Raw genomic sequence first — 24,055 nt, 5'->3', positions numbered from 1 at the left:
TTATTGGATTGGCATGTCTGGCAGCATTAGGGGAGAAAGAAAAGCAGCTAAGCTTTTGAGGTCGATTGACCATTATTCAAAAGAAATGTCTTCTTCTGAATGTAGGAAGGATTTGGAGGGATCTGGGCAAATGTAACGAGCTCAGGTTAGGGAGCGAAGACTGAAGGGTCTGTTTCATGTCATACAACGTTGTACAATTCAATGGCTGTATTGCTTCTGAAGAAGGGTCAAAGCAGACTGGAAACAACTCTTCACAAATGCTGCCAGACCTGCTGAATATTCTCTGTGAAGTTCAGTTGAGGGGTGATTGGACTCAAAATGTTAACTCTGCCTCCTGTGCACTGATGTTGTTGGACCTGCTGAGTTTCTCCAGCTATTTCTGTTATTGTTTTGAACAGTCTTTGTATTTGTTCTGAAGACCATTTCTTGTTAAGCCCAGAAAATCACGTCTGTGTTTTCTATTAACCTGTGTCTATTTTGTAGATTAAATTGGGGACTTTGTGTACTTAGATAACTTTTTGTTAACTTTTGTGATGACTCCTGAAAAAGCAGGGCTTGATTTCCAGCACAGCACCCCAGTAATGCAGAACAATTGACAAGGAAGACAAACTGCGTGGGGGGGGGGTGCCGAGGGGTCCTGTGGTGGGGGGGGAACAGGAATGTTAAGACCACTGTAATGGCCCATTCCTACTCATAATTTGCATGTTCGTCGCCTTTACACTGCTCATTATGAAATAACTGAGTGCTAATTTAACAAGGTTTTACAGGGGTCTCTTGTAAACACTTTGTGTACAAGTGTACTTGATCGACACTGCAACTAACATTGGGTTTTATGGTGCGTGTGTTGTATTGCGATTGGACTTGCTTTATTTTTGCTGGCTGTCACATTTTAACATTGTTATTTTGACCAGATTACTGTCCACGCAGGAGAAAACATGGCTTTTTTACAAGGACTGAAGCCGGCAACTGAATATCTGGTCACAGTGATAGCTCAGTATGCAAACAGCATCGGGGAATCCACTGCGGGCAAGGGTAGGACAAGTGAGTATCTTCACTTGATTCCATTTGGAGTCTTCTTCTCCAGTTGCTCCACCACCAACCCTCTTAGATTTGCCCAAGATCGTTGGACTCAACCCAACGGATGTGAAAACATTTGATGCTGTCCCAGTAATATATGTTGTCACAAAACATAATTATGTTAATAAAGTGTGAAGTTGGATGAACACAGCAGGCCAAGCAGCATCTCAGGAGCACAAAAGCTGACGTTTCGGGCCTAGACCCTTCATCAGATGAAGGGTCTAGGCCCAAAACGTCAGCTTTTGTGCTCCTGAGATGCTGCTTGGCCTGCTGTGTTCATCCAGCTTCACACTTTATTATCTTGGATTCTCCAGCATCTGCAGTTCCCATTATCACTCACATAATTATGTTGCCTTGTTCGCACCAATATGGGACTTACAAATTTTAAACTGGTTGCATGTATTACCATAGATAAAGCTTGTAACCTCCTGCACATAGAAGATTAAAAGTGACTGAATTGAGAAGCTAAAGTTGCTCTAGGCTATGATGTGGTGGATATAAAGAATCTGGTGGAGTCAATCCAGAACAAGGGGACTTAATCTTAAAATTGGAGCTGGATCATTCGCAGATAATAGTGGGAGAAATGCCAAAATAAAGGGTCATGGAGACCTGGGATACCACAGGGTGAAGCTGGAGGAACACAGCAGGCCAGGCAGCATCAGAGGAGCAGGAAAGCTGATCTTTCGGGTCAGGATCCTGGGCCTGTCCATCTCCAGTCCAGTACTGTCCACTGGCATCAACTACAAAGACAGTGATTCCCATAGCTACCTCCACCACAGCTCTTCACACCCCATGTCCTGCAAGGATTCTATCCCATTTTCCCAGTTCCTTCACCTCTACTGTAATTGTTCGTATGATGCCACCTCTGAAAGCAGCGCCGCTGACATGGTTTGCTCTTTCCATGACTAGTTTTCCCACCCTCAACCACATCTGACCTATAATACCCGTGCTTCCGGCCTTGCCCCTTCCCATCATTCACAACAGTGTCCTCACTCTTCATCCCGCCAGCCTTCACATTCGAAGGATCATTGGCTGCCATTTCAGACAACTCCAGCACTAAGCCACCACCAAATCTTTCCCTTACTCCCCAGGTCTACATTTCACAGGGATTGTTCCCTCCAGGACGTTGTAGTCCATCCCACTACCACCAACACTATCCCTCCTTCCCACGGTGCCTTCGCATGTAACTGCAGAAAGTACAATGCCTACCCCTTCACCTCCTCCCTGCTCACCATCCAAGAGCTCAAACAGTATTGTATTTGCTGCACCCAGTGTGGGCTACTCTACATCGGAGAAACCAAATGCAGACTGTGTGGCTGCTTTGCAGAACACCTCCAGCCCATGCAAAAACATAGCCCCGACCTTCCCAGAGCTGGCCATTTTAACACAGCGACCTACTCGCATGCCCACTTCTCTGTTCTCAGCATGCTGCAGTGCTCCCGTGAATCACAGTGCAAACTGGAGGAGCAACATCTCGTCTGGACTTAATATTGATTTCAACACCTTCAAACAGTGGGCCCACTCCCATTTCATCCCTTTCTTTTAGCTTTACTTGTTACATTTTCTGTCGCCGTGTCCTCTCTCCCCTCCCCCTACCCCAATGGGACTGTCTGTTTCCAATTCTGGCAGTTAGACGCACCACTGTTCCCCCATTCTCACATTCCGGTCACTTAACCTGAACTATCAACATCCTTTTGTCCCCCCCGCGGTCCACACCACATGCACTCCCTCTGACTGTAGCATAAATGCAAACAAGGAATTATCTTCACCACCACCCTGCTTGATGGTTGACATAACAACAGCCATTTTCTTCAGAGATAGTAAGAACTGCCGATGCTGGAGTCAGAGATAATGCAGTGTGGAGCTGGATGAACACAGCAGGCCAGGCAGCATCAGAGGAGCAGGAAAGTTGGCGTTTCGGGTCGGGACCCTTCTTCAGTAGAATTCCTTCTGATTGGTATAACAGCATCCACTGTGGGTCTTCTTCCCCAGATCGCAGTGTCTGAGAATCCAGGTACAGCAAGATTAACTCCTTTTTGTCCAGGTAGTCAGATTTGCATCTTACTTTCAATAGGTTTTGATCTGGGCCTCTGTCCCCATGACAACGAGGTCACAGGAGGTATTCTCTGGGCAGATTTTGGATGTTACATCCCCCTCACTAAACTATTCCATTTCCCTTGAATTAGAGACAGTTTAAAACAGAAATCTTCTATTAGTCATACTCCTCTTGTTCTTAAATTCCATAACTGAAGGTTCAGAACTTTTCCAGTTTTAGATGCAGACCTGACTGTAGTAACCATAAATTAGAAGTGACTCGCATTTAAATAGTTCATTTCACCACATTAGGACACCCTAATCTGTAATATACAGCCAATTAATTACTTCTGAATTGTAACCAGCGTGTTAAAGATGATATGACTGCTTTTTACAAAATAACAATGTCCAGCAATGAGATCTGATTATCCAACCAACACCACTAAAAAAGTAGACAATTATTTGCCGGGAAACTAGAACCTTTGAAATGACGCTGTGAGATTTTTGAGAGGAGTTTGTGCCTTGGTTTCAGAACTTACTGCAGTGTGTTTTGCGGCATTAATGATGTCCTTTGTTAATTGGCTTTGTCTTTCAGAGACCCTCCCTGGAGTTTCGAATTTCCGAGTGGCCAAAGCTGGACACTTCAGGCTGAAATTGGCATGGAAACCGCCCGCACTTCCTCTGCAGGGATACCGGCTAACCTACAAGATGAGAGGTCAGGGGGAAGTCTTTTAATGTTGAGTGCACAGGACAGGGGAATTCCCAAACCCATTCCGAACAGGACCCCGTTGAAACTTGTCGTGACCCCTCCGAGAGACCTACCAGAGTTGGAGTGGGGTGAGGGGATCTAGGAATTGCCCCTCGAGCCTGTTCTGCCATTCAGTGAGATCATGGCTAATCTGGGGCCCAACACCACATACCTGCCTTTGCCCCATATCCCTTAGTACACAAAAACAAAAAAATTATCCATTACAAATTTAAAATTAACAACTGGTCCAGCACCCAGTGCCATTTGTGGGAGTAAGTTCGAAATATTTACCGCCATTTGTGTGCAGCAGCGATTTGTAGCCGTCTGGCCTCTAATTCTCAGACTATGCCCCCTAGAATCCCTAAACCTGTATATTTTATCTTTATCTATCTTGTCTTTTTGTGTGAATAGCTTGAAGAATTCAATCAAATCACCCTTTAACCCACATTCTCAAATAAAAGGTCAAATTTGTATAATCTCCCCTCGTAGCAATCTCTGAAGTTTAGATATCATTCCTGTAAATCTACTTTAAACTCCCTCCAGGGTCGGTCTATCCTTCTTAAGATGTGGTGCCCACAAATGCTCTCAGTGCTCCAAGTGGGGTCTGACCAGGATCTTGTATAATTTCAGCATAACTTCTGCATCCTTACTGCACACCATTTACAAAGTACCTGGGTCTCTCCCGTTTCAGTGCAAAATGGATTACCTCTCACTCGCTTATGATGGACTCCATTCGCCAGAGTTTTGCCCATTCAGTTAGCCTACCACTATCCCCTTGAAATTTTATGCTGTCATTTACACTGTCTACAAGTGCCGACTAACTTTGTGTCATCACCATATTTGGATATATGTCGTCTGTATCCCATTTTGGGAATAGCAAAGGAATTTCACGGTTCTTACGAAACACACAAGTTCCATCAGTTTACGGCTGCGGAAGCCAGGGCTCAAGGTTTTGAAGTTTAAACAGTGATTACAATTTGAAATAAATGTGGGGATTAGGAGCTGAAGCTACACTAGGGAGCTCCAGGGTAGCCGTCAGCCCCAAAATTCACTGTGAGTCACCACCCTCAACCCTCCCTTTGGGAAGCTGTGTTCATTATTTTCCCTTTGATTTTGAACCGAGCAGAGAGTTTGCGGAGAATATCTGGGAACCGTGTGGGAACTGGTCAATTTTTAGTCACTTTTGATAGACATACTCTTTATTCCTTTGCTAATTGGTAGAATCAATGAGACGTACAGCACAGAAATGGACCCTTCGGTCAAACTCATCCATGCCAACCAGATGTCTCAATTTTTAGGGGAGGCACTGGCCTAGTGGTATTATCACTGGACTATTAATCTAGCGATCCAGCTACAAGGTGTGGAGCTGGATGGACACAGCAGGCCAAGCAGCATCAGTGGAGCAGGAAAGCTGACGTTTCGGGCCTAGACCCCTCTGATGAAGGATCTAGGCCCGAAACGTCAGCTTTCCTGCTCCTCTGATGCTGCTTGGCCTGCTGTGTCCATCCAGATCCACACCTTGTTATCCCGGATTCTCCAGCTTCTGCAGTTCCCATTATCACTGAGCTTTTGTGCTCCTGAGATGCTGCTTGGTCTGCTGTGTTCATCCAGCTTCTCACTTTGTTATCTTGGATTCTCCAGCATCTGCAGTTCCCATTATCGCAGCAGATAGAGGAATTTGTATTTTAAAAAAACACCCTGGAATCAATTTGTCTCATGGATCCATTGTTGGAAAAACCCATCTGGTTCACTAATGTCCTTTAGGGAAGGAAACTGCCATCCTTACCTGGTCTGACCTACATGTGACTCCAGACCCACAGGAAAGTGGTTGACTCTTAACTCCCCTCTGGGTAATTAGAGATGGACAATAAATGCTGCCTAGCCAGTGACACCTGATATCCTGTGCATGAATAAAATAGCAACCGAGTCCCATTTGGTCCCCATCCCTCTAAACCCTCCCTATTCATATACCCATCCCAATGCCTTTTAAATGCTGTAATTGTACCAGCCTCCACCATTTCCTCTGGCAGCTCGTTCCATACACGCACCACCCTCTGTATGAAAAAGTTGCTCCTCAGGTTCTTTTTTTAAATTTTAAAAACTGAAAGAGCTGCAGATGCTGTGAATCGGGAACAAAACCAGAAGTTGCTAAAAACAGCTCAGCAGGTCTGGCAGCATCTGTGAAGGAAAAATTAGAGTTAACGTTTTAAGCCTGGTGACTGTTCATCAGGAAGGGTTACCGGACCCGAAACATTAACTGTGATTTTTTTCTTCAGAGATGCTGCTGGACCTGCTGAGCTTTTCCAGCAATTTCTGTTTTTGTGCTGGAGAAACTCAGTAGGTCAGGCACCACCTGATGAAGAGAGAGGCAAATTTAACAATTTTAACTCGTTTTTGGAGCTGGAAAATGTTGGTTTTTATGATGTAGCACTGGGGGAGGAGGAATAAGTGGGTCAGATGGTGAATGTGTCCAGAGCAAAAGACAAAGGTAATATTAATTTAGGTAAGTGCAGCAGATGTGAGTCCTTAGTTGAGAGTAAAGGAGGTCATGACAAGGTACCATGGTGGTATAATCAGAATAGATGTGAGAAAGATGGAGAAACATGGGAATATGGAATGGAATCCTTGCAGGAAGCAGTTCGAGGTAACGGTGGGTTTGTAGTGGGTATTGGTGATGAGCCTGTCCCCAGAAATGGAAACAGACAATTCAACAAAGGGAAGGAAAGATGGTCCAGGTGAAGATGGGAGGAGGGTGGAAATCGGAAGAAATATGATGACTGTTTCCAATTCTAAATGTGAGGAGGAAACAGCACTGATGATATAATTGATGATACAATGGGAGAAAAGGTTGTGAGTAGGGATCTGAGTTGGACTGGACCAAAGAATGTTCCACATGCCCCACAAAGAGACAGGTATAAATAGCTATACCTTTGACTTGGAGAAAGCGAGACAAATTGGAAGAAAAGTTGAGAAAGACCTCAGCCCAGGAGAATGAGGGCAGTGATGGATGGAGACAGCTCCTGTCCAAGGATGAAGTGGAAAAACTTCAGACCATCCTGTTGGGGGATGGATGTGTAGAGGGATTGCTCATCCATGGGGTAGTGGAGGTGGCTAGGTGCAGGAAATTGAGGAACTGATGTAATGCATCAGAAATATCATGAATGTAAGTGAGGAGAGACCAAATGGAGTAGGGGCTCTGGGGATGGGAGCAGGTGGGAGTGGCACAAAATACATAGAATCAAGATAGGAAGGAGTGAGTTCATCGAGGCCCCAACAGGCTGGTTATGCCAGGGTAATCCTGTTTGTGGATTTTGGAAGGGAGGTAGATTTCAACAAGGCCGTCACTAAGATCCTACCTGAGAGACTGATAAAGTAAAAGTTCACAGGATCCAGGGTAACTTGGTAAGATAAAATTAATTTAGTGACAGAAGACAGAGGGCGGTGGTCGAAAGCTGCTTGTGTGATTGGAAACAAGTGTCCAGAGGTGTACCATGGGGACCAGTGCTGGGTCGCTGTTGATTGTGATATATGTAACTGACATCGATGAGAATGTCGGGGAGAATGAGAAGTAAGTTTGCAGATGATGCCAAGATTGACAGGGTGGTTAATAGTGAGAAAGAAGTTCTTAGGTTGTAGGAAGATATAGATGGGTTGGTCAAATGGACAGACCAGTGGCAGATGGAATTCAGCATCCTGTGAAAAGTGTGAAGTGATGCAGTTTGGAAGGGACAAGATGATTAGTGCATAGTAAATAAGTGGCAAGACATGAGGAAGCTCGGAGGAACATTGGAATCAGTTCTGAGGAAGGGTCACCAGACCTGAAACGTTAACTCTGTTTTCTCCTTCACAGATGCTGCCAGACCCGCTGAGCTTTTCCAGCAAAAATTTGTTTTTGTTCCCATTAACAGCTAGTCGCTCTCCTAGCTAGATCATTATCTACTCATTTGTCTGTTGAACTGTTCATCTCTCTATTTGGGCTCTATCCCCATCTATTGTTTATTCCTTACCCCCTCCCCCCACCCTTTCTTCTGCATGTAAACTGACATTTTCCTAGCCACCGCCAGTTCTGAGGAAGGGTCACGAGACCGCAAAACATTAACTCTGATTTCTCCTTCACAGATGTCGCCAGACCTGCTGAGGTTTCCCAGCAACTTCTGTTTTGGTTCCTACAACAACTGGTAACATTGCCTTTTACATTAGCACTTTCCGTCCTAGATTTATTATTTAAATTTCATCATGGAAAGATTTAGAACCCACGTGCCCCGGAGGAATGGTCTGGACTTCTGGACTATTAACCCAGTATCTTAACCACTACACAGCCTTCACCGTCTGTCATATTTTACTAGGTGGCCACCATACCAACAGAGGAAAAGTCTTGTATGATTCTATTTGTGCAGCTTCAGGCTTTTTGATTCTAAAGCAAAAGGAAACAAACAGAAGGACAGGGAATGTTTTCTTTTCTGTTGTTTGAACAGAAACATTGACTGATTCTTTCAGGAGGCACAGCTCAATTATCCAGGGCGTGTGCAAACACAGTGAGTGCCCTGGATTGATCTCTCACCAAAGGAAAGAACTGATTCACAAAAAAAGTCAAAACTTTTCAGGTTCACCATTTCCTGCATCTGTGCCAGGTGTCACTGAGGTGCAGAGTTTAAACAAGAAATGTGCACCTCCAGTACAAAGCATCGTTTCACTACTGATTGATATTTTGCCGACATTTTAAACAAAACTTCATTATGTTCAATCTGTTGGAGCTCTCTTTCTCCAAAATAAAGCTTTATTCGATTGTGGAATGTCAGGAAACTCTGTTTCAGATGTCCTCATTCACTCCTGTGGTCACTTGTGCCGTCTTCTGATCTAGCCAGTGTTTTTTCTATTAATTTGTTGGGGAGGTGATGGCCGAGTGGTGTTATTGCTGGACTGTTAATTCAGAGACCAGATAATGTTCTGGGAACATGGGTTTGAATCCTGCCATGGCAAATGGTAGAATTTGAGGATGTGAGTTTGCTTGCTGAGCTGGAAGGTTAGTTTTCAGACGTTTCGTCACCAGGAGCCTCTAGTGAAGCGCTGGTGTTATGTCCTGCTTTCTGTTTATCTGTTTAGGTTTCCTTGGGTTGGTGCTGTCATTTCCTGCATTGGTGATGTCATTTCCTGTTCTTTTTCTCAGAGGATGGTAGATGGGCTCCAAATCAATGTGTTTGTTGATGGAGTTCCGGTTGGAATGCCATACCTCTAGGAATTCTTGTGCGTGTCTCTGCTTGGCTTGTCCTAGGATGGATGTGTTGTCCCAATTAAAGTGGTGTCCTTCCTCATCTGTGTGTAAGGATACGAGTGATAGTGGGTCATATTGTTTTGTGGCTAGTTGATGTTCATGTATCCTGGTGGCTAGCTTTCTGCCAGTTTGTCCAATGTAGTGTTTGTCACAGTTCTTGCAAGGTATTTTGTAGATGACATTCGTTTTGCTTGTTGTCTGTATAGGGTCTTTTAAGTTCATTAGCTGCTGTTTTAGTGTGTTGGTGGGTTTGTGGGCTACCCTGATGCCAAGAGGTCTGAGTAGTCTGGCAGTCATTTCGGAAATGTCTTTGATGTAGGGGAGAGTGGTTATGGTTTCTGAGCCCGTTTTGTCTGTTTGTTTGGGTTTATTGCTGAGGAATCGGCGGACTGTGTTCATAGGGTACTCATTCTTTTTGAATACGCTATATAGGTGATTTTCCTCTGCTCTGCGTAGTTCCTCTGTGCTGCAGTGTGTGGTGGTTCGTTGGAATAATGTTCTAATGCAGCTTTGTTTGTGGGTGTTGGGATGGTTGCTCCTGTAGTTCAGTATTTGGTCCGTATGTGTTGTTTTCCTGTAGACGCTGGTTTGAAGTTCCCCATTGGCTGTTCGCTCTACTGTGACATCTAGGAATGGCAGTTTGCTGTTGTTTTCCTCCTCTTTTGTGAATGTTATGCCAGTAAGGGTATTATTGATGGTCTTGAAGGTTTCCTCTAATTTGTTTTGTTTCGTGATGACAAAGGTGTCATCCACATAGCGGACCCAAAGTTTGGGTTGGATGGTTGGCAGAGCTGTTTGTTAGAGTCTCTGCATTACTGCCTCTGCTAAGAACCTCTTATTGTCAATTTTTGGGGGATAAACCCATCTGGTTCACTAATGTCCTTTCGGGAAGGAAGCTGCCGTCCTTACCTGGTCTGGCCTACATGTGACTCCAGATCCACAGCAATGTGTTTAACTCTTAACTGCCCTCTGGGCAATTAGTGATAATGGGAACTGCAGATGATGGAGAATCCAAGATAACAAAGTGTGGAGCTGGATGAACACAGCAGGCCAAGCAGCATCTTAGGAGCACAAAAGCTGACGTTTCGGGCCTAAACGTCAGCTTTTGTCCTCCTAAGAGGATGGAGGGTCGAGACCCGAAACGTCAGCTCTTGTGCTTTAAAGATGCTGCTTGGCCTGCTGTGTTCATCCAGCCCCACACTTTGTTACCTGGGCAATTAGGGATGGGCAATAAATGCTGGCCTAGTCAGTGATGCCCTCATCCCGTGAATTGATGAAAATAAAATTAGTTCATGGTGTGCTGTCTGGATCAGCATTTATTACCTGTCCCCAGTTGGCCTGGAGAAGATGGTTAGGGTGAGATGTTGCCTTTACCTGTTGCATTCCTTGGGACTCGAGAGAAGGAGCTCAAGGATTTTGGCTCGACAACTCTGAACAGTGGGGGTGCACTGTGGGTAAAAGTTCACCAAGGGGAGTTACCGTATCAATTGTATTGCTTCAACAAGACTGTATCCCAAGTGGATGTGGAAACCTGTGCTCTTTTCTCATGAAAATCTGGCCTGCTGAGGTGAACAGGCAAGTTACATGTGGGAAGAGTCAAAGTAAGCATCACACGGTGATGGAGAGAGGCGTAATTTCACTTTTAAAAGAGTCTTAAAGGAAAAAATAAAATTTTGATTGTTTTGTTGCCAGGACTGCCCTTTTCCCCTTTGTACATAAGAACGTAAGAAACAGGAGCAGGCCATTCAACCCCTCAGTTCTGCCCTCCCATTCAATAAGATCATTGGCTTGTCTCCCCTAGGCCTCGACTTGTGTTTCACACCAGCTCCTCAACTCCTAGATACTTCAGATACCTATCTGAGTCTTCACCAGATACTTCCAGTGATCTGGCTTCCACAACTCACTGGGGATAAAAGTTCCAGACATTCATGACCCTCTGAGAGAATAAATTTCTTTGCATCTGTTTTAAATATGTGTTCCTTTTATTCCGTAACTACGTCCCTGATTTGAGATTCCCCCTTTTGTGGAAACATCGTCTTAAATCTGTCAAGTCCCCTCAGAATTGTGCATGTTTTATTAAGATCACTGCTTATTCTTCTTTATGCTTGTGAATAAAGGTCTAAACTGTTTACTTGTTCCAGAAAAGTCAATCTGTGCATCCCAGAAATCAACTGAGTGAACCTCTCCTGCACTGCCTCCAGTGCCAGTACATCCTTTCTTAAATGCCAGGAGAAAACTCTTCACCATACTCCCAAGTACAGCCTCCCCTCTCGCTGTATGTTTGTAGCAAGACTTTCTTAATTTTAAACTTCAGCCCCCTCGCAATTGTGGCCAAATTTCCATCGTAATTACTTACTGCATTTATTGGCTAATGTTTTATGTTTCGTGCACGAGAACTTCCAGATCCCTCCCTGCTTCATCCTTTTTTTGGAGTCTCTGTCATTTGATTATTCCGAGCATGAACCCATGCTTTCCCACATTAAATTCCATCTGTCAAGTTTCTGCCCCTCCCCCAACCTCGTAACCCTGGAGCCTAACGGCATCTTAGGAGCACAAAGGCTGACGTTTCAGGCCTAGACCCTTCCTGCTGCGTTCATCCAGCTCCACACTTTGTTACCTCGAATTCTCCAGCATCTGCAGTTCCCATTATCTCTAACCCTGGAGTCTTATGTCCTCGTCACAACATGCCTTCCCACACATCTTACCAATGTTGATCTTGCTTTCTGCACGTCCTGTGCAGTGTAACCATGCATGCCTCACTCTGTCTAAGCACCCTGTGATCTGTTTGTCCTTGTTTGCTGTGATCTGCCTGTACTGCTCGTAAAACAAAGCTTTTCACTGTACTTAGGTACATGTGATGACAATGAGTCAAATCAAATCAATATTTTTGTGTCGTCAGTAAAATTGGATATATCTGCCTCTGCTCTAAGGCGTTAATGTAGATAGTACACATTTGAGGCCCTGGGTCTGATCCTTGTGGCATTCCACAGTTTACATCTTTCCAACTCTAAAACAGAAACTATTCATCCCGACTGTCTGCCTTCTGTGTGTTAACCAATCCTCAATCCATGCCAATACATGATCTCTCATTTTCCGAGCTCCTAACTTGTGCGATGTGCTTTTTCGTGGCGCCTTTCTGGAAATCTAAATACACTACATGGTAGAAAAACCCACCTGGTTCCCTAATGTCCTTTAGGGAAGGAATCTGCCATCCTTGCATGGTCTGGCCTACATGTGACTCCAGTTCAACAGCAATGCGGTTGACTCTTAACTGCCAGCTGGGCAATTAGGGATGGACAATAAATGCTGCCTGGTCAGCGACACCCTCATTCTGTGAATGAATAAAGCAAACTACATCTACACAATTATTCAGTTGGCTACATGGATGTTCTCACTAGTGATGGTTAGTAATTAAAAACATGTAAAAAACAAGTCACAGCGATCTCAGTTGAGCGTAATAGCACTTTGGATTATGATAAAAAAACGGATCTAAGGTGGGCTGTTATGGTGCAGGTGTGGTACCCCTGCCTCTGAGTCAGGTGGGCTGCTCCAGAGCTGTATAATAACATCTCAGAACAGGTTAATTAGAAAATATAAAAATAGAGTCAGTTGGCTTGGCTTGCAAATATCGAATTGGCTACATTGGTGTTTTTATGCTGGCAGTTAGGAGTTTGAAACAAAAGGTCATGGTAATTTTGGTGGTTGTGACGTTGCTCACTTGTGAGCGATAATACATCTGGGTAGAGAAAAGAAAGAAGCAATAAAGCAGGGATGGGTCTGTTTTGGGCTGGGACTAGCCTGCGCATGCTATGCATAAGTGGATCTGTTTTGGTGTTCAACAATAAATGATGTTGCTTTCTGGTTGGGCTTCCTGAATTATTGTACCCAACAAGAGATATTAGCCAAGATAATAAAGTGTGAGGCTGGATGAACACAGCAGGCCAAGCAGCATCTCAGGAGCACAAAAGCTGACGTTTCGGGCCTAGACCCTTCAAAACTCCAGCTTTTGTGGTCCTGAGATGCTGCTTGGCCTGCTGTGTTCATCCAGCTTCACACTTTATTATCTTGGCTAATATCTCTTGTTGGGTACAATAATTCAGGAAGCTCAACCAGAAAGCAACATCATTTATTGTTGAACACCAAAACAGATCCACTTATGCATAGCATGCGCAGACTAGTCCCAGCCCATCCAGGATGAAGGGTCTAGGCCTGAAACGTCAGCTTTTGTGCTCCTGAGATGCTGATTGGCCTGCTGTGTTCATCCAGCTTCACACTTTATTATCTTGGATTCTCCAGCATCTGCAGTTCCCATTATCAAGAGATATTAGCCACTTTGCTGAGAGTTCCCTGTACTCTGTCTCCTTGCCTCTTGGGTGGGGATATCGTGTTAGCAGCTTTCCAATCTGCTGGAATCTGCACAGAGATACAGTGAGTTTTGAGATGTATCAACCGTTACCTCCACTATCTATCTATACAGACTATTCTAACCCTTGGGTCCCAGCCATTAGGTCCTGTTGATTTGTCTGACTTAAGCCCGATTAGTTTGTTTCATACATTGTCCCTCAGTTACAACACCTTTACTCCCATATGTGCCTTGCTTATCTGATATCTTTGGGATGTTTGCAGTGCCGTCTGTCATGGGGACTAATATAACAGTTTAAATTTCCACATTCCCTGTTATCAGCTCCTCACTTACATTTTTCCAGCCGTCAAGCCCAGTGATTTATCAGTCTGATCTTCACTCGAATATTTCTTACTCCATTAGCAAGGTCACAAGTGCTTCCTTTCGAAAAATTTCTGAGTATCTGCCTGGTGTGATTTTCTCTGTTTCTGTCAGAGTTACATGGACGGTGACTAATTCTCTGACTTTTCTTGCTGCACACAAAGAAAAGCTTGGCTTTTTTTTTCCTAGCCATGTTTGCTTGGACTGTGGAAAGAGCTGAAGACTTTCTTCAAGCCCTGAGAAGCTGGAGACTTTGAAAGCTAGGATAACAAAGTGTGGGGCTGGATGAACACAGCAGGCCAAGCAGCATCTCAGGAGCACAAAACGCTTGGGAACCCTGCAGCCCAATGGTATCAATGTGGACTTCACAAGCTTCAAAATCTCCCCTCCCCCCACTGCATCCCAAAACCTGCTCAGCCTGTCTCTGCTTCCCTAACCTGTTCTTCCTCTCACCCATTCCTTCCTCCCACCTCAAGCCGCACCTCCATTTCCTACCTACTAACCTCATCCCACCTCCTTGGCCTGTCCGTCTTCCCTGGACTGACCTATCCCCTCCCTACCTCCTCACCTATACTCTCCTCTCTATCTATCTTCTTTTCTCTCCATTTTCAGTCCGCCTCCCCCTCTCTCCCTATTTGTTCCAGTTCCCTCTCCCCATCCCCCTCTCTGATGAAGGGTCTAGGCCCGAAATGTCTCAAAAGCTTTTGTGCTCCTGAGATGCTGCTTGGCCTGTTGTGTTCATCCAGCTTCACACTTTATTATCTTGGATTCTCCAGCATCTGCAGTTCCCATTATCACTTTGAACGCTGTACTTGCCATTCTGTTGCTGTTTCTTTGCCACAGAAAGGAAAGAAACAGGCTGCTACCTGGGATAGTGGGACTGATACCTGGGATAGTGGGACTGATACCTGGGGTAGTGGGACTGATACCTGGGATAGTGGGACTGATACCTGGGATAGTGGGACTGCTACCTGGGATAGTGGTCCTGAAATCTGGGATAGTGGGACTGATGTATAAGGAGAAGTTGAATTGGTTAGGATTATATTGACTGGAGTTCAGAAGGATGTGGGGGGATGAAAATGATATATAAATCAAACAGGACCAGATAAGGTAGATGCACGAGGGATGTTCCTGATGACATGGGAGTCCAGGACCAATGTTCATCGTCTAAGGACACGGGATAAATGATTTAGGAGTGGTTGCCAAAGGAGAAATGTTGTTAAACCTGAAAGGGTTCAGAAAAGATTTACAAGGAAGTTGGAGGGTTTCAGCATAGAGCGAGGTTGAATAGACTGGGCCTATTTTCCCTGGAGTGTCGGAGAGTGAGGGGGCTTTATAAAATCATGAGGGGCTTGTATTGGGTAAATTTCCCCAAAATAGGGGAGTCCAAAACTAGGGGGCATAGGTTTAAGGTGAGAGGGGTACATGGATCTAAGGGGCAACTTTTTCATGCAGAGGGTGATGCGTGTATGGAGTGAGCTGCCAGAGGAAGTGCAAGGTGATACAATTACAACATTTAAAAGGCATTGGGATAGGTATATGAATAAGAAGGATTAAGAGGGATATGGGCCAAATGCTGGCAAATTGAAATAGATTAATTTAGCATACCTGATCAGCATGGATGAGTTAGACCAAAGGGTCTGCTTCTGTGTTGTACAGCAAGACTTTATGAGATGAGAAGTATCTTTGGCCAGAGGGTGGTGAGCCTGGGAATTCACTACCTGAGGAATTCAGTGGGGAGGCAATGGGCTAGTGGTATTATCACTGGGCTGTTAATGCAGAGACCCCCAACAACATCCTGGGGACCTCAGTTCAAATCGATGCCAAGGCAGATGGTGAAGTTTGAGTTCAATAAAATACCTGCAATTAAGAATGTAACGGCGACCATGAATCGACTGTTGGGGAAATCCCACTCTGGGGAAATTGGGGAAATTCACTACTGTCCTTTAAGGAAGGAAATCTGCTGTCTTTTCCTGGTCTGGCCTACACGTGATTTCAGACCCACAGCAACATGTTTGACGCTCAATTGCCCTCCGTGAATGAATAAAAAAAAGCACAGAAAGCAGCCGAGGCTAAAACAATGATTTCAAGAAGGAGAAGGACATAGCTCTTGGGCTAAAGGGATCAAAGAGTGTGGGGAGAAAGCTGGAGCAAGTTACCATGTTAGATGATCAGCCATGATGATGTTCAGCAGTGGAACATTTTTGAAGAGCTGAATGGCCTACTCCAGCTCCTATCTTCTGTGTTTCTGATCTGAAATTAATCTGCTCTTCATCTGAACTCACCCTGCTTGTGGTGCACCCCGGCCTCTCTCTCTGTCAAATTTCCTAAATGCTTCATCATTGACCTCCCTGGGCAGATTAACTGGAGATTTAAATCTCTCAATTTTTCAGAAGTGTAGTTTTGAATTCTTTGTTCAGAATTACCTTCTGAACTTTAAAAAATACCCATGGAATTCCCTGCCCAGTGAAGGAGATGAAGCTACATTGTTGAATGTTTTTAAGACAAAGTTAGGTAGGTTTTTGAATGGTAAAGGAATTAAGGGATATGTTGAGTGGGCGGGTGAGTGGATCTGAGTCTACAGAAAGATCAGACATGATCTTATTGAATGGTGTAGCAGGCCTGAGAGGCCAGATCGCCCAGTCCTGCTCCTGTTTCTTATGTTCTTACGTAAAAAGTCACCTTTGCAGAGCCAAATCCTTTACCTCTATTTTAGAATCAAATTCCTAAGTAAAAACAATATAATGTTCTCAACTTGCATCATGACATTTTAACAGAAAATGCTGCACCAAATCAACAAATATGAAATTTTGGAAGAACGTTGGAGGCTAGTTCAGCAGTAACTTTCAAAAGGAGAATATTTTTACAGGCCTGATAAAGGGAAAACAATATTTCAATACCATGGAGAAAGAGGGGAGAGCAGGGTGTTGGAGACAGAACTGAGCTGGTGCAGACTTGATGGGCCAAATGGACTGTCTCTGTGCTGTGTGATGCCCCGATTTTAAACAAAAAAAACTTAATATTTACTTCATTTCTTCTTTTCAAAATGCCTTGCCTCCTTTTATGGGGTCTGTTGTTGGATGTAGTTTGTGTGAGATGAAAGTGTTTGTGTGTGGATTCAGATCACACATTTAAAGGGGCTTTTCTGAGGTTTAAGCAAGGCTGTAATTTTAGGGACCAAAGCAATCTGTTGTCCTAATTGAAGGAACAAAACATTCTGTAAATACTCATTTACACTCAGCAACAAAATAAACATCTTTATTGTGTTAGAAACCAGACGGAACATGAAACTGGGCCTGTGAGAATCTTTTCTAGGCTCCTTTGATATCAAGGGCAGTCATTCTCATCTCACCAACTTCTGCAATTCAGCTTTTTTGTCCATGTTTGAATCAAGAGGCTGTACTAATGTCTGGAGCTGGGCGCCCCTGGAAGAATTCAAACTGAACACCTGTGAGCAGGTCATTGCTGAGATAACTGCGACTGGGTGGCAGTATTGATGAGCCCTTCCAACACTTTGCTGATGCTCAAGAGTAGATTGACAATGCTTATAGTTGGTCGAATTGGATTTGTCTTGCTTGTTGACAGGACATGCCTGGACAAAATTTCAATATTTGCTGGCAAATGCCAGCGTTGTAGCTGCCAACTTGGCTATGGGCACGGCGAGTTGAGGGGGTTCAGTCTGTTACTGGGGAGGTGTAACAAGTGTTTTGCTGAAAGGTCAGGGGGTCCATGCATTCGCATAGCGCTCTTCGTGTGCCAAAGCATCAATGAAATATTTGTAGCATAGGAATTGCGGCAGCAGATCTGTGCGCAGTACGTGTGGCACGGTGGCTCAGTGGTTAGCACTGCTGCGTCACAGCCCCAGGGACCCAGGGCTTGATTCCGCCCTTGGGTGACTATCTGTGTGGAGTTTGCATATTCTCCCCGTGCCTGCGTGGGTTTCCCTCTGGGGGCTCCCGTTTTCTCCCCCAGTCTAAACATGTGCAGGCTAGGTGGATTGGCCATGCTAAATTGCCCATAGTGTTCAGGGATGTTTAGGTTAGACATGGGAAAGTAAGGGAATGGGTCTGGGTGGGATGCTCTTCAGAGGGGCGGTGTGGACCTGTTTCCATCCTGTAGGGATTCTACGAAAATCCCACAAATGGAAATATGATAATGTGCAGAATGGTTTTATTTTGGTGCTGTTGGTTAGACCATAAGACATAGGATCAGAAGTTAGGCCATTCGGCCCATCGAGCCTGGTCCTCCATTCAATCATGGCTGATAAGTTCCTCAACCCCATTCTCCTGCTTTCTCCCCGTAACCCTTGATCCCCTTGATAATCAAGAACCTCCCTGACCTTGAGCGATATTTATTGGCCAGGGCATGGGGGAGAACACAGCTGCTGTCCTTGCAAAACAGAGTTGTGGATCCAGAAAGAATAGTTCAGAGAACTGAGCGTTGGGATTGAGTCAAGTGGTTTAACTGATAAAGCTGGATTATAACACCTCAAAAGGGTAAAGAAAAGCTTGTCTATAGTCCAACAGATTGATTTGAAAATACAAGCCTTTTCAGTGCCCCCCCCCGCCCCCGCTTTGTCACTTTACCTGACGAAGGGGCTATGCTCCAAAAGCTTGTGTTTTCAAAGAAACCTGTTGGACTGTAACCTGATGTCGTGTGATTTCTGACCTTGTCCACTCCAGTCCAACACTGGCACCTCCACATGTAGTGATCGGTTTAGCAGATTTTGTGTTGACCTTCCAGCGAGAATTATGTGTTTGGAATTCACCTTTCTTCTGCAACTAACTGATCCTCAAGCAATTATTTCGATAAATTATTTTGTCACGGGTTTCTGCAAGGGGGTTCATGCGGATTTCCTGAGGTAACTGCAGTGGGAGATTGGGAGAATCTCCAAAGTTACATTTCAACGGGGGTTTTGGGCTCTGTCCTAAGAGATCAAGACGAATCCTGGTGGAACTCAGGACTGTGTTACACTGAGTGGGCTCAGGGACAAGCCATTCAGCCCAACTTATTGATTCTGGAGTTTATGATTAACATGAGCTTCTACCTACCTTCTTTGCCCAAAGCCAGTGTTGTAACTTTTGCATGGCTAGCTTTCCTTTCATTTTTCATGCGATGTGGACCTTGCTATCAGGTCGTTCATTTGTTGCCCATTTCTGTTTTCCTTCAAAACGAAGTGGCTTTACCCCTCCATTCATAGGGCAGTTAAGCATCAATCACATTGCTGTAGGTCTGGAGTCTCATAGAGGCCATATCAGGTAAAGCTGGCAGATTTCCTTCCTTCAAAGACATTAGAACATAAGAACATAAGAAGAAGGAGCAAGAGCGGGCCATCTGGCCCTTCGAGCCTGCTGTACCATTCAGTAGGATCATGGCTGATCTTTTTATGGACTCAGCTCCATTTGCCGTCCTGCTCACCTTAACCCTTTACCTTTCAAAAATCTATCTATCTTCACCTTAAAAATATTCAACGAGGTAGCCTCAACCGCTTCACTCTGCAGGGAATTCCACAGAGTCACAACCCTTTGGGTGAAGACGTTCCTCCTCTGCTCTGTCCTAAAACTGCTCCCCCTTATTTTCAGGCTATGCCCCCTAGTTCTAGTTTCACCTTTACCAGTGGTAACAACCTCCCTGCTTCTATTTTATCTATTCCTTTCATAATTCTATATGTTTCCATAAGATCCCCCTCATTCTTGTAAATTCCAGTGAGTACAGTCCCAGTCTACTCATTGTACTGTCATAAGCCAAACCTCTCAACTGCAGGATCAGCCTAGTGATTAGATTCCCTACAGTGTAGAAGCAGGCCCTTCGGCCCAACAAGTCCACACCTCCCCTTGGAGCATCCCACCCAGAGCCATCCCCTATAATCCACACACCCCGAGCACTACTGGCAATTTAGCATGGCCGATCCACCTAGCCTGCACATCTTTGGACTGTGGGAGGAAACTGGAGCACCTGGATGAAACCCATGCAGACACGCGGAGAATGTGCAGAATCCACACAGACAGTTACCTGAGGCTGGAATTGAACCTGGGTCCTTGGCGCTCTGAGGCTGCAGTGCTAACCACTGAGCCACCGTGCTGCCATCTCCACGGATTTTTCTGACAGTCAGTGAAAGCTCATGGTCACTCTGACAAAGGCCAACTTTCAATTCTAGTTTTATTATTTAATCAATTTTATTATTTCCTGTGGTTGTGCTGGAATTTGAACCCATGCTCCCAAAAGTGTCACCTCTCAATTACAGGTTCAGTGACCACCACTCCACCTTTGCCCCCTAACTGTAGCACTGTTATTAGCCTTGACCATTTCCTGTTTTAGTGAGTTGACATTCTCACCACATTCTGGGCAAGCAGATTTCCATTGAATTCATATGGAATTTGTTAGGAACTATCTGATAGTTTTGGCCCCCTGGTTTTGGAATCCCATGAGGATTGGGATATTTCCTCTATGTTTACCCTACTAAGGCCCTGTTATAATCTTAGAAAGAACCCTGTCAAGTGAACCCTCACCCTTTTAGACAAATTGGTCCCAACCTCTTCAGTCTTTGTAGATGAATATGTTGGCTCTACATCATTTAGCTAAATCTTCTTGGATCTTCTTCAGAGCTTCGATATCCTTTTTATAATATGGAGACCAGACAGTACGCAACACTCCAATTATTACTGTAACCACATTTTGTGGTGAATTCCTTCTTACTTCCAATTGAGGGGGTTCAGTGGTTGGGAATGGATCAGTTTTCCTCCTTTCTAGACCCTCCACTTTACTCCCAGTTTCTACTGGTGTTCTTATCAACCACACTTAAAGCTGCCATGTTTTCTCCATCTTGCTAAAGGCAGGAGCGGCACCCATACCCTTCCCCCATGCAGTCAGGGTGATCACTCTCTCCACTTTATATTAGCCCTTTTCCCCAACTCCCCAATTTAGGTTGGTGTGCTGCCTCTCATTGAGAGTGCCATTACCTCAGAATATCTCTCCCTTAGATTGTCCCTCCTCAGAGTTTCCTTCCCTCAGAGCATCTCTCCCTCAGAATGCCCTGGCCCTCAGAATACCCTGCCTCAGAATATCCCTCCCTCAGTGTGTCCTTCCCTCAGAGGGCCCGTCCCTTGCCATATCTCTCCCACACAATGTTCCTCTCTCGCAATGTTCATCTCTCGCAATGTCCCTCCCTCAGTGTGTCCCTCCCTCAGTGTGTCCCTCCCTCAGTGTGTCCCTCTCTCACAAAGTCCCTCCCTCAGAGTGTCCTTTCCTCAGAGTGTCCCTGTCTCGCTATGTCCGTCCCTCAGTGTGTGCTTCCCTCAGAGTACCTGTCCCTTGCAATGTCCCTCCCTCACAATGTTCCTGTCTCGCAATGTTCCTCCCTAGCTATGTCCCTCTGTCAGAGTGTCCCTCCCTCAGTGTGTCCGTCCCTCAGTGTGTCCCTCCCTCAGTGTGTCCCTCTGTCAGAGTGTCCCTCCCTCAGAGTGTCCCTTTGTCAGTGTGTCCCTCCCTCAGTGTCCCTCCCTCAGTGTGCCCCTCCTGCAGTGTGCCCCTCCCGCAGTGTGCCCCTCCCGCAGTGTGTCCCTCCCGCAGTGTGCCCCTCCCTCAGTGTGTCCCTCCCTCAGTGTGCCCCTCCCTCTCTCACATTGCCCCTCCCTCAGAGTGTCCCTCCCGCGGTGTGCTCCTCCCTCAGAGTGTCTCTCCTGCAGTGTGTCCCTCCCTCAGAGTGTCCCTCTCTTGCATTGCCCCTCCCACAGTGTGTTCCTCCCTTGCGGTGTCCCTCCCTCAGAGACTCCCTCTATCATACTGTCCCTCCCTCACAATGCTTCTCCTTACTTCCTCAGAATTCTACACCCCCCTTCCCTTGTGGAGATGCACTCTCAGTATGCCAGGCCACTCCCCAATTCCCCTTGCTTTCACTATCTCTCTTTCTCCCCCTCAGCCAACTCCCCTCCAGATTCTTTACTCTGAATGGCAGTGTCCTACACCCCTTCATTTCACAGTGACTTGCCATGGCTGAGCTGCCGTGGACCCTGACCCCTGCGTTGGTTCCAATCTGTGGCTGCAGATCACTAGAATGAGAAGCTCTTTGTAATCAGACCGAGGGTAAGGGTAGGGTGGTGAGGTGTGTTTTCACCATTATTTTACTAAACACTGACTTCATTTGTTTACAGAACAATAACAGAAATCTCTCTGTTCCTTCTTAAAATAATAATTTTGGTTAGTTTTATGTATAACATTGCAAAGATAGTTTTCATTTTATACACACACACACACACACAGACACACACACACAAGCACACACAGACACACACAGACACACACACAGACTCACACACACAAGCACACATAGACACACAGACACACACACATACACAGACACACACACACTCACACAGACAGCGACACAGACACACAGACACAGACGCATGGACACAAACGCACACACACACACACACACACACACACACAGACACAGACACACAGACACACACACACACACACACACACACACACACATTTATAGGTCCGCTGTTTGAACACTGTAAGAGCATTAGGCATCTGTGTGGTTGAGTTTACTTCCATTGATGATAAAACTAGAAACCTTTCTTCATAATTAGTGAAATGGCTCTGATTCATTCTCTCAGACAGCGAACATTCCATCAGGAGATCTGCTGGCGATAGCTTTGTTCCTGATTGCATCATCTGCTGAGCTTTAATCCCTTCCTCTCTGATGTGCAACCAGTGTGGGTTCGCAACTGCAGAAACAGCCCAGCCTTTGTCCTGCAGGCCCATCTTTTATTGGCTTTTTATTCTGTGGTGAGGGTGTTAAGAGCACCCAAATCAGGCTGGGTAAGTAGAACTGAAGTACAACATAGGCCCAACGATCTGATCAAATGGTGAACCAGCCTCGAGGGGCTGAATGGCCTCTTGTTGGGCCATTTGAAAAGACAATGCTCCTGCAGTGCCAAAGGTTAAAGTGATTATGTAAACAAGGTAGCAAGACCAGTTGAGGGTAGACAGATCAATGACCAGACGCACAGATTTAAGGGAAAGAGCTGGAGGAAATTGCTTTCACCCAGAGGGTGGTGGGAATCTGGAACTCACTGCCTGTAAGGGTGGTCAAGGCAGAAACAATCCTAACATCAAAGAATTATTTAGATGTGCACTTGAGATGTCAAGGCACGCAAGGCTCTGGGCAAAGTGCTGTAAAATCGGGTTAGAATTGTCAGGTTGCTTTTGACTGGCACAGATTCGATGGGCCAAAGGACCTTTCTCCATGCTGTAGACTTCAATGAATCTGCTTGGAGATAGCTTTCTCTAGCAGCCCTGTTGCAGAGATAAGTCCTGTCCTTTACTTAGTTAGTTTTTGCTAGAATTAAGTAAAATGGGAATGTTGACCTGACGCCAAAGGACTCCAGCGAAATTTACCAAGCTCTCTGCCACTGCCAAACACAGGATGGGGACATGAGCAGCTATTAACAAAGCGTTGATATGGATGGAAAGCTGCAGAACAGCCTTATACTCTTAGTGGTAAGGTCCTGGGGAGTGCTGCTGAACCAAGAACAATGTGCAGGCTCATAGTTCCTTGAAAGGGGAGTCCCAGGTAGACAGGCTGGTAAAAAAGGTGTTTCCTTCATTGGTCAGTGCATTGAGTCGAGGAGTCATCTGTCGCTGTACAGGACATTGGTTAGCACTTACCAATTTGCATAAATTCAGTTTTGCTTCGCGGCATCTTTCTTTGAAGATAGTGAAGATGCCATTTCCACGTGTCCTCACCATAAGGGTATCCATGGCAATGAAAATCCGCAATCATAACATGACTAGAACATAACACCTGCACTGAATTAGTAATGTCATTGGATTCACTCAAGGCAATCGAATAATAAATCTGTTCGCTTTGGCATATTGTATGAAGTTGTTCTGTAATGTTGAGGGCTAATACATGTTGCTGATTAGTTATAGTCCTTCTTGAAAGAGGTAGTTGTTTGTACTTAGTAATTTTATCTGATTCTAAACATCCTACAACTTCGACAATGCGTTCTTTTATGATTTCCACATTGCTAAATGGCTTACCTCTTCTTCCAAGTACATGTGCTGCTCTGGAAATTGCTTCAGTGATGTCAGTCCCTCGGTCCTGACATTGTTTTAAATGCTTGCTGCTGCTTTTGATCTCTCACTTTCTTAAGTGCAGACTTTCGGGGATCTCCTTATGAGTTGCATA

At 45.1% G+C, this 24,055-nt stretch overlaps 1 protein-coding gene across 1 annotated transcript in view; it reads left to right on the top strand.

The window, feature by feature from the left end:
* The window catches only part of col7a1 (collagen, type VII, alpha 1), a 443,464-nt gene that overhangs the window by 67,285 nt on the left and 352,124 nt on the right, over positions 1 to 24,055 (top strand). Inside the window, exons 8-9 of the mRNA XM_059649672.1 lie at positions 912 to 1,041; positions 3,707 to 3,826. Coding sequence (XP_059505655.1) covers positions 912 to 1,041; positions 3,707 to 3,826 — 250 coding nt within the window. The remainder of the gene's footprint in view (positions 1 to 911; positions 1,042 to 3,706; positions 3,827 to 24,055) is intronic.

Source organism: Stegostoma tigrinum, chromosome 11 (genome assembly GCF_030684315.1).
Source record: "Stegostoma tigrinum isolate sSteTig4 chromosome 11, sSteTig4.hap1, whole genome shotgun sequence".
Lineage (NCBI taxonomy): Eukaryota > Metazoa > Chordata > Chondrichthyes > Orectolobiformes > Stegostomatidae > Stegostoma > Stegostoma tigrinum.
This window is presented reverse-complemented; position numbering and strand designations above follow the sequence as displayed.